Genomic DNA, 11,976 nt, shown 5'->3' with positions numbered 1-11,976 from the left:
AAGGTAAAATATGTGGTTGTTTAATTAAGAAAATGAAATTTTTATTCTATAATATTCCCTGCATCTTTATAACTGTTTTAAGTTTAGCTAATTGTTGTTGTTGGCAATTGACCACGGCTGAAACAATTTCAAAAATTTCTGTTTTATTGTAGAAATGTCCTGCCAAAATAAAGAAAATAGGCGTAAACAAAGATTCAACCGCATAAGTGGAAGGACATCATTTGTTATACTACTGGAAAGAAAGTTATTGACATTATAACATGTCCTAGATGTTGTCGCAAAATATAATAAATTTTATTTGGAAAGCTATGCTAATGTGATTGGTTTGCCTATGTTCATGTATAAGAACAAAAATCTTATTAATTTCTACAAAGAAATGGATTGATCGAATAAAAATGAGAGATTTATCACACCAACTACAGAAGATAATTATGTGAGCAGAACCTTGTTTATACATAAATACCTAGTATATGTATGTTATTTTTAACTATTTAGAGTATGGCAAGTGAACTGCTTAGTGTTAGCACATAGGGATGGAACTTAAAACTTAAGTTGTTGGTTGTATGATGGTAATGGTGAAAGTTTTTCATGCCATAGAATCAGATGGTTCAAATGAAGAATACCAAAGAGCCAAAGGCTCGCAAAGGTGAAGCAACAACAACCATATTTAGGGAGGTTTCAGGACATAGGTCAGGGTATTCTAGAAGGCTGGGCCACTTTATTTCCGCTGAATCTCCTAAAGTGCCTAGAGTACCCAATGGGGAGTATGAACGGCTTGCTGAGAAAAATGAACAGAATAGAAAAAATGTAGGGTATTACCAAAATTGGCTTGAAGAGATTAAATGTGGTTTCATGGTAATGAGGGAGCATATGTGGGATTATGAGCAATGTGTAAACATGAGAATGTCAGAAGTGGAGACAGAATTAGAGTCTCAGAGAAAGACTCAAACCATAGTTTCTTAGCCACACTAATGCCAGTAGTTACTACATTTATATTTTAACCTATCCTTTTGCTATACTTTTGATGAAGGTATCTTGGGGATGTTGATTTACCAGTAATTCTTTTGACTAGTCTTCGACTATATTTTGCTCTTGCTGGAAAGGGTGAAGGGTGGGAGGTAAATTGGTTTCTTGCTATATTATAAATTCAAGAAGATCAACAAAGTTCTAGTCATTATGATTTTTGTACTTTAAGACATTTCAAAACTAGAACAAATTTTATAACATGTAAAAGTAGTTAGAATAGGGATACCACTATTTTAATCTGCACTATTGTGCTTATAAGCAAAGTGAGCTCTATACTGAATGCATACTATATTTTGATCCAGTTTTGACTTGTCATGTACGACACATTCAGTGAGCTCTATATTTTATTACAATCAAAGTGACCTTTGAAAATTGGGCCTTTTTGGTTGTTTGATAGAATGCTAAATTTGTAAGGAAAATCTATTTGCAATGTTAAAACTTACAATTACTTGGGGTGGTTGTTGGGAGTTTCAGAACAAAGCATGGTTTACCAACTGTATGCCAAATTAAATGACTCATATCTTCACGACATGCTATTAAATTCTATGGGTAGTAGCTAAATTGGCAAGTTTTGAATTTCAATTATACCATACTGCACTATGAACAGATTTTTAGGCATACTTAATGCTTTCATTTCCAGACTAGTGTTTCCTCATAGAATAATTGTTATAGTGCTCTAGAGATATGATGAAATATAGCTACAACTAATTATGTAAAATCACAGTTTTAATGAACTTACTATTGTTATATATACATGACAGTGTTCCTATAAAGGCAAGACATAAATGTAAGATTGGAAAAGCAGTAGCAAGGTGGTATTTGAGAGGTTGTTCATGGCTTTGTGAATAGTAGTAAGGTAGAAAAAATACATCAGCTTCAAATTCCATGATAATATGGGTTATGAAAACACCATTCATTTTCAGCATGTATATTACTGACATGCATGCTGTATATGAATTGCTTCAACATTTGAATCTGAACCATAAATAATTCCCATAAGGTAATGATGGAAAAAGGACACATTTTTTAAAGTTCTGAAGCAATTTTGTAGTCTGTTTTGGGTTGACGGATACACAATATATTTTTTTACTTGTTTGGCCATTGAAAGTACTTCATGATGCAGGATATAACATCGATCAATACTAGTACTACTACTAATGAAACTGTGATTTTAATAACTTGTTCTAGGTTGGTGGTTATGTAAGAATGCATGCTATGGTTTGATTTTTATGTCATTGTTGTGTATTGCAACAAATGAATATTTCAACTTCCAAGGGCAGTGTTGATTTTGATGTACATGTAGATATAGTAGGACTACTAGCATGTTGAAATAGGAAGTATGGATAAAAATTGTGAGATCACTGCTAAACTAAGTTATAAACAAAGTTCAATGAAATAGTAGTTTTTAGCTGAGATATTTGACATACTACTTTCGGTAAGAATATCAGCAATTAAAGTCTTCAATTGCATCAGGGTTTTTATTTTTTATTTTTATCATTGGTTGATTAATTTAGATATATGCAATCTCCTTCCTATGATATACACACACTTTCATATATACGCCTACATGTGCCTATATATGTCATGTGCAAAACCAGATGCAAGCATAAAAAACTAGATGACCTATTTGATCAAGATATGTGTGTGTATGTATGTGTGCGCACGCGCGCGTAAAAATTAACCCTATATTGTGCAAACCCAATTTGAGAAAACAAACTTGATTAGTTCCAAAGAGTGTCAAATCTTGAATATACATGTTTATGGTGCTAGATAAATTGATTAGTTTGTAATAATCCATCTAGCCTTAGCTCTACTAATGATCAATCGCAATTGGGAGGACCATTTCTACAAATGAAAGAAATTTTAGGTCTATTAATTTGAGAGTTCAATAATATCTGATTCGACTGCTTCAGCTTGTATTTTACACCAAAATTTGATGAGCATATGCAAAAAAAATAATTTTGGGAGAAAAGTTCTCACCAGTAAATTCATACTTATAGCACCAAATAACCTATTCAATAAACCCATAAATGTTGAATCGGCGATATAACGCCGTAAATGATTTCTTGCCTCACATACAAGTTGTATTCTCCGACAAAAATAGTGCTACGCTAATTTGAGCGGCCGACGGATCTCAAATCATCGAGAACGAACCTTCTTCACGATGAACGGATGTTCGTAGGGAGCAACCAGCATTTTCTAGCGCTCAAATCGACTTGGATAGAAATCAATAGCGGCAATTACCACCATTGGCTATCTCGGTGTGTAGATCGATGGGAATAGATGTCACGCTCATTTTTTAGCGTTTCGGTTGTTATGTAAAAAACCGTAGTTCTAGAAATTTTGCCACGGTTTTGCCCCCATACACAGCGAGTATCGAGCGCGGCAAAAAGTACGGTTACTAACTTTAAAATTCACCCGATAGTACAATACATACGAGAGTACGTTCGCCAAAAGTTGTAGGAAAACTACCAATCTCGTGCATTAATTGTGAGCGTACGATAGGACAAAAATTTTTTAACAGTGATAAATATTATTGATGGGCTGAATTATATATGATCTTCTATATTAATATTTCAACACATGAATATATAATAGTCACAATTAAAATATTGAATTCCACACACTAAAGTTGGCAATTTTAAGCTATGATTATCGACTGAAACTCCGAATAATTACATTTATTTTTTTTTACTATAGCCCTAATATTAGGGGAAATACTAACCCTTGCTATAAACTAACAAGAATTGAAGTGGGTAGCCTAGCTAGGGCATTTAATATGGCAGCAAGGGTCGTGTGTCAATCGATGATGATGGAGAAGTTTGCCAACATTTTCTAGTGTCGCCCAATGCCAAAAAAGGTACGTTATAGTTATAAAAATAATTTTATAAACAGATGTAAATTTATATAATTTATATAATTTATTTTATAATAAAAATAATTTTATAATTTAATAAATTACATAAAATTATTTTTATATAATTTATTTGTGATTAAAATATAGAGTAATGGCACTTGAAGGAGATAGATATCATTTTCACCTTCTTGGTGCTGCTAACCCACCGATCGAGCCACCGACAGTAACGAATGGTCAAGTTTTATTTTCAACCAAATTTTTATATTACAAACTTATTAAAAAAATATTTCATTAACTATTAAAAGAAAAAACAAATTACATAATGATAGATTTGTCAACGAGTGAGTAGTGCCGTCGGTGGAATATCATTTCCCTACACCTTTATGTCCCGGTCTTACACCATTTTGATTTTTCTGTGGGTGGGATTTGTAAAGGTCTCTCGACCTCACACATATATAATCATGTACGTTAAACGTTTTAATAGTGTAATGATTTATATAAATTTTAAATATACAAATTTTGAGCAGTATTTTTATAAAATAATAATCTAAATAAGAAAAAGTATAAAAAAGTTATCTTTTTAGTGAGATCTATTAATTGTTTACAAAGATCTATACAAGATTTATACAATTTAAACTTATATATAATATTATTTTTTAATAAATTTTTTTATGAGAAAAGCAATAGTATTTTTTTTTTTTTACGAAAACATACTCGTTTTATTAATGAACCGAAGTTACAACTATGACTTATCAATACATGAAAAAATTTAGACTATAAGTTAAACTACGCATCATCTCTAGGGATTCTCTACACACAAATTTTTTTATGGTGGACTTTGTCTTAACTTCTCAACAAACTCTCTCCTAACAAAAAAAATATTCTGTAAAACAGAATTTTAAAAATCCCCTCTATCCTCCCAGAGAGGAAAAGTATAGGACACAAAAAAGCAGTAATATTAATCACAATTATATTATTACTGCTTAGTCTTCAAAATTAATATTATAAATAATAATTAAAAATTTATGACTTGATTGACATTACTCTCAATTTTTAAAACGAAAGTTTAGAATTCAAAATTCCTATATATATATATATATATATATATTTGCAAGCACTAGTACTAGATATTATTGTGGAGACGAGACATTAGACAATACCAGATTGATAGGTGGAGATTACCCTAGCTATCTATCTAGCTTTATGGATGTAAACGTTCACATACATCATTGTACTTTCTATCTTTTTTTTTTTCTTTCCTAATTTGTTTTTTTTCTTTTTGTGTCACAAAAAGCTTTATTTTCTTTTTCAAAATATTTCCAAATTAATGACAGACCTACCACCAACACGGATCTTGATCATCAAGTTATGCCATATCATGTAGCTTCATTTTCATATTATATATTATATAATATAATATATATATATATATATATATATATATGACGACTTTGCTTATTAGGTTTCCAATTGGATACATTAATTTCAAAGTCACTTTAATTAAGCTATATTAAAGTCATGAACTTCCATTTATTAGTCAAATATATATATTTTCAAGTGAATTATTTCCATCACATATCACATGCGTGAAGACGAGAAGAGAGTAGAGCAGCGAACTGGCCACCTACCCGCCTACCTAACCTAACCTGACCTCGGATCGAGTGGGAAAAGTAGAAGAATTATAAGGCTGATTTTTTTGTGATTGCTTGTGGAATTAAGTGAAGGATTTTTTTGGCCTAATCCCCATGCATACACGTGGTTTACGGCCCTTTCGTGGATTTATCTCCAATGCATGCTTTTGATCCAGCTATCATCTACTTTATGGCCATTAGAAAAACTTGATAGATAGCTAGCTAGCTAACTAGAGTAATGCATGATCACGTACCATCGAGTACGTCCATAGAAAAGAGGTCGTATAACTTCCATGAGTAGCCCTTACCTTAATTTTCTAGGAGACGATAAATATTATATTTGAATAGTAAGATGATTTGATATTATAAAAAAATTATTTATTTATATATAATTATTTATTTATAAAAATAATTATTTTAAAATGAGTATATTTTCTTAATAAATAGTTATTTTTATCGCAAACAATCTATCATAAATTAACTTTTTTTTTTTTGAAATGTGAAATGTTTTATAAATAATAATAAAATTATTAATTAAAATGAAATGAGATATATAAAATCATCTAGATGAGATGTACTGTATCTAATCAAGCCAGTATTGGGAAAGTTTGGTTCTTGTGCTTACACGTTGGAACTTCAAAAAAGTTCAAAACTGTTACTAGAAGTACAAAACTGTTATTATCTGTTATCTACTTTTATGGGAAAGTCTGGTTCTTGTGCTTTCACCGTTTCACGTCCAAAAAGTGATAAAGTCTACATATTCTTGCGTTCACTCTTTTGTTACTAATTAAACTGTTATGGACACTAGCTTACAGGCCAAGTGTCATTTAAGCCTTGTCAGTAATGGTATATATGCATTCTACACGTGTTTTTGTCAGAAAAACGTTAATATATATATATATATATATATATATATATATATATATATTACTACTTGTTAAAAATTAACGATAAAAATAATTTTGGTTAAAAATTAAAATAAAAATTGTAGTGATCAGAGGGTCTGCCCTTCCCCTGCTCTACCTCCTAAATAAGGGTGGAGATCATCATAAAATCCCCGGCACTTTAGGCCTCGTTTATTTTTAGAGATAAAACATAAAATTTTGAATTTTTTTTTTTTAAATTTTGTACAGTCAGACACTCTTTAAAAATAAATATTAATTTTTTTTATCTCACTCATCTTATCTCATTTTATCTTTTATTATTTTATCACTATCCGTCAATTGTATTATATATAAAAAAAGCTGTCAATAGAGTCGTACTATTTCTCTCTCTCGTGTTCATCTATTAGCGCAATACCATTTACAGAGTGGATTCCAGTGATAAATATTAGTAGGTCCCATAAGCAAATACTCATTTCTCTCTCCCATGTTCATCTTTCGGCAATTGATTACTCATGAAGAAATATTGGTGGATTGGAGGAAGAGATCTAGTAGTACTCAACCATTTTATAAAACTTGGTAAGTCAAAAAATCAGATGATCATGAATTAGCATATATGGAACATTAATATATATGTCAGTCGACGTACGTTGAGGGAAAACATGCATGGGATCACTTCATGATACAGATCGATCAGTATTAATACCCCGGCCCTACGCATGGACCACTATAAGAAAAATAGATTTTTATGATCAATTTATTGCAATTAAAGGATTTTTTACAACTAATTTTAATTACAAATAATTATTTTACTGAAATTAACTAGTTGTAAATAAATAGTTTTCTTGTAGTCGACGATGCCAAGGAGGGGGCGCCCCGAAGAAAAATTGTTTTAACTGGATGCTTTAATTGCGTGTTTTCATTTTTAATTTTTGACAATTTTGTAATTTGTCGTATAATTTTATATATAACATGACTAGTCTCTTATCAAAACTTAATGAAGGCCAGGATGTATATGATATATTGACGAATTCATAAGTGGATTATTTTTGTCATGATCATTAAATTAGGTCTCCAGTAATTTTTTTTCTATTGTATTTAATTTGAAGAAAATTATAATTTAATATTATATTATTTCTCATTTAAAATCTATAATTTTCTGAATGAAATATATTTATATATAACTCTTTTTTTATAATTCATATATAACTCGTTTTCAAAGTTTAGCCTCTTTCTTTTTATAATTGCAATCTACAAAAAACTTACACGTAAAATCTTAAAATGATTGGAAGAATGAAATTTTGAAATTTATTTTTTTCTTTCTTATATTTTTTTTTCTCACTTTATCTATTTATTGTATCATATTGTTGATGGTCGTGTTCTTAAAAACTTTTAATTGAACTATAATATATTCTAGCCTAAAAATATTCGGCCTCTCCAATTAAACATATAACCCTGGTGCTAGCTTCATCCGGCTACGTACGTTAGAATGAATAGGGAAATGCTAAATGGTTATACGTATCTGAACCGTGGAATATAATTACTAGCAGCTTGTCGTGGTTTTAGTGCATGGTAATTAACGTTGGAGCTAGCGGATCCAATGTCATGGGGTCAAAGTTTTCAGATAGGGGCGGAATCGGAGGTTGCGATTTGTTAACTTTTTGTTATTTACTATCATATATATATGGACGAGATCAGAAATGTGTATATATATATAGTAATTGCATGGGAATCAAGTCACCTATCAGTCAACGTAAAAGCATGTGATTGTTCTAACCTTTCCTTTTTCATAAAATGAGTTACATCACATCCGATTAGGTAAAAGAACATATAAAATACAAATTATTACAGTAACAAGTACTGTTCTACATCCTTCAAACAAATTTTTTATTATTTATGCTTTATTTACTCCCTCCTTTCCTTTTATTTTTACATTTCAATATATATTCTTTTTATTATTCATCATTTAAAACACCTCTATTTTATTTCTTTCTAAAAAATATCTTAGAAATATTATTTATTCAATTTTTTATATTTTTATTTGGCTTATATATTTATTTTGTGTGTATATGACTGAATTATATTAGATTGTATATAATAATATGTACAAATATATAAAAAAAAAATATGGATATTACAAATTTATTGGTAGAAAGGAAATGTTTAAAAAGAATAAAAAATATTATTTAAAGGATATAAAAAAAAAAAAAAAAGATAAATTGATATATGATATATTATAAAAGTGAAGTTTAATGATATATTTTAAAGAATAAGGTAAAAGAAACTATTGTGAATGGTCTAGTCACGAGGGACAAGGACTTATACTTAACGGCAACTAACACACATGCATGCAAGTTGCATCGTCAAATCCTGCAATTTCAAATCTGATGACCTCTGCCTTCACCAAATAAAAAAGGACTGCATGGGTATGCATGCAGTCACGCATGGCCAAACCACCGGTCCGAGTCAACTGATCAGATGATCTCTTCTTTTATCATGGACACACACGATCGACCTGACAACCGTAATATATACCTCTTCTATTTCTCCTCTCCCCCCACACTGTGTGTAGTCTTCGGCGCCCTCTCTCTCTCTCTCTCTGAGTTTTTTTTTTTTGCCATTAATATCTTCCTTCCATTTCTCGTAGTTTAGTGAGAGGAACTCTATAATGAGGAAGCCTTGCTGTGATAAGCAAGACACAAATAAAGGAGCTTGGTCCAAACAAGAAGACCAGAAACTCATGGATTACATTCTTAAACATGGTGAAGGATGTTGGCGTACCCTCCCTCAGGCTGCAGGTATGTGTCCCGAAATTATAAACAACCCGGTGCAAACAGAACAAGGAAAAAAGAACAACTTCTTCCCTATAAATAATATTTCTCATATATATATATATATCTGCAATTTTAACTAATCCGATTTCCGTATCTGCAATTTCTCATCTGTATCTGTATATTGCCTTAATCTCATTATAATCTTTGTTGGCCAGGTCTACTTCGCTGCGGTAAAAGTTGTAGGCTGAGATGGATAAACTATCTGAGGCCAGACCTTAAAAGAGGCAATTTTGCTGAAGATGAAGAAGATCTCATTATCAAGCTTCATGCACTCCTAGGCAACCGGTGCGATATAAATATAAATACACACACACACACATATAACACCATACATACCTCTCCGTTTCTCCTTTTGTTCTATTTGGCTTTTGATCTTAATCTGTAAAAGATTTATCTAGAATTGTATTAATGGTTTTGAATTGTGGTGAACTGTTTTTAGATGGTCGCTAATTGCCGGAAGATTGCCAGGACGTACAGATAATGAAGTAAAGAACTACTGGAACTCTCACCTTAGAAGAAAGCTGATAAACATGGGTATTGATCCAAATAATCATCACTTGAACCGCAATCTCCCTCGCCCTCCGCACATGAATAAGACATCCTCCGATGTAACAACATTGTCTGGTTTGAAATTATCAAGTGGTACTGCTCATGAACAGCAGCCTGTGAAATCCCGAGGCGATATTAATTGTGATCAAGTGTCCGACGCTGGAAGTTGCTTGGAGGCCGAATATAATTCGTGTGGCTTGCCGGATTTAAACCTTGATCTGACAATAGGCAATATTCCTTTTACTCATGAGAGTACTCGTGTCGAATAGGGATAGGCCAACATGATGCACATAACGAGTCTGGTATCAATAAAAACTAGACTTCGTGATCAGTTCCTCTCCTACCGTACTCATGCATATACGTACGGTCCTCTATCTCTCTCACTCAAATGTTCTTAAATTTAGATAAAACTTGAAGGAATCCAAGATTTGGATTTAGGGTATCCCTTTTGTAATAAGAGTAGTACACCATGCTGCATATAGGCAGAAGCAAGCATTTGGGGAAATTAAGTCAAAGAATAATGCGGAAGGACGAGGCAGCTACAAATTAAGGAGATCGATATACGCCGGCAAAGAGCACAAATGCAGCAAGCAGCTAGGCTGCATAAACAATCAATCAAGTAGCTGTCTGATTATTAGTTCCGATGGAAGAGCTTATTTCTTGTAAATTAATTTAATTGCCCCGATCATGTCCAGATAATTAAGATCTAGATCTAGTCGATTGGGTGATGATCCGCATACCTGTACTAATGAATTATAACCAGTTTATTTAATTAATCATGTAACTATATATATACATATATATATATATATATATATATGTACACATGCAAGCATTTGAATTTTTATTTGTTTTTATATGCATGCATTTTATGGCTGATTCAAGTGCTCTGATATTATATCAGGGGTTTTTTTTCTTCCGATCCGCTAGCATTGATTAACTAAATATAAATGCTTTAACCATAAAAGAATTTTACAAAAGTAATTAAACTGGTGTAACTTAATTTGATAATATATCTCATTATAAAGTTATTTTTATTATAAATTATTAATAGATATAATATATCCCAGGCACATTACTTTGTAAATTTAATTTCGTGAAATCTCTTTGTAAACGGTGTAGCACTTCTACCAACTAAATCAATTAATGAATGAAAGCCATACAATTTCGATCCCTTGCCGACATATATTAATATAGCCAATTAATAATCCATGAGGAGGGGCTCATAATTAATATATCCATCCCTTATATATATATATGTGTCCAGAGAAAGTAATCAAGCTGCTCACCATTTAGGAAAGTTTGCTTTAAAGTATGGCGTTGAAGATGAAATAGTGTGGATGGAAGAGGTTCCGGATTGTTCTTATTCTTTTAATGCGCTGATAGACAATGTAATGCTTGACATTTGATGAATGAAATTTTTATGAGGTTATTTAAAAAAAAAAAAAAAAAAAAGCTAGGTGTCATGTCAATCCGGTCATTTTAGGATAAGAGAGTTATGCGACCCAATTAATTTTCATGGTGCCTGCATTTGCGGGGGATGGATGTGGCCTAGACGTGTACATCAAACTTACTGCATGAACTATTCTCGCTAATTCTATGTCGGTGTAATAAATAAAGAAAGAAGAATTATCCAAGAACATATACTAATGCTGGTCTCGGAATTATTTAATTAGAACGATCGGTCATATATATTATATACTCCAATCGTCTGAGAGAATTAGATGATCAATTTATAAGTTAATTAATATCAAATAATATTCCAGGCCGGTAGTGCTAATTTGCGTGTCAAACAAATTACTAGCAATATCTTATTATATATATATATATATATATATATATATATGTATGTATATAAAAGTACTTTATAATTAGTCTTTAACGCATGCAATAGATCATTAGGCTTCTCCCCCATGATTTTGGCAGTAATTTGATGGCGTGATGATCGGCCTATCGATCTACCATTCGATATAGAGCAATGCTAGATACAGTCCCCATTTGGGGACTGCAATGCAAGCCTAGGCTATGTTAACTTTAAAATTTTTTAAAATTATAAAATTATCCTTCTTAAAATGATGTTTTCTCTCATTTAACAATGTGCTTGCACATGCAGTCCCCACTTGAGGACTGCAAATAGAATTTCTCTTCGATATAATATTGATAATTAGTTGAGGACCGGAGTATTAATTTGCGTTCAA

At 31.4% G+C, this 11,976-nt stretch overlaps 1 protein-coding gene across 1 annotated transcript; it reads left to right on the top strand.

Annotated features, from left to right (window-relative positions):
• The first annotated feature begins 8,747 nt into the window (after positions 1 to 8,747).
• Positions 8,748 to 10,554, top strand: LOC108980621 (transcription factor MYB3-like). Its single transcript, XM_018951605.2, has 3 exons — positions 8,748 to 9,193; positions 9,385 to 9,514; positions 9,669 to 10,554. The coding sequence occupies exons 1-3, from the start codon at positions 9,064 to 9,066 to the stop codon at positions 10,045 to 10,047; spliced, it is 639 nt and encodes a 212-aa protein (XP_018807150.2). The 5' UTR covers positions 8,748 to 9,063; the 3' UTR covers positions 10,048 to 10,554.
• Positions 10,555 to 11,976: the final 1,422 nt, after the last annotated feature.

The sequence above is a fragment of the Juglans regia genome, chromosome 16 (assembly GCF_001411555.2).
Source record: "Juglans regia cultivar Chandler chromosome 16, Walnut 2.0, whole genome shotgun sequence".
Classification (NCBI taxonomy): Eukaryota; Viridiplantae; Streptophyta; class Magnoliopsida; order Fagales; family Juglandaceae; genus Juglans; species Juglans regia.
Note: the sequence above shows the minus strand (reverse complement) of the source record. Positions and strands in the feature narration are given on the sequence as shown.

Bases quoted from the DNA above. Each gene is read 5' to 3' on its own strand.
- LOC108980621 (XM_018951605.2), top strand. From the start codon at position 9,064: ATGAGGAAGCCTTGCTGTGATAAGCAAGACACAAATAAAGGAGCTTGG. The intron at 9,194-9,384 runs GTATGTGTCCCG...TTTGTTGGCCAG, and splicing joins TACCCTCCCTCAGGCTGCAG to GTCTACTTCGCTGCGGTAAA. The intron at 9,515-9,668 runs GTGCGATATAAA...AACTGTTTTTAG, and splicing joins CATGCACTCCTAGGCAACCG to ATGGTCGCTAATTGCCGGAA.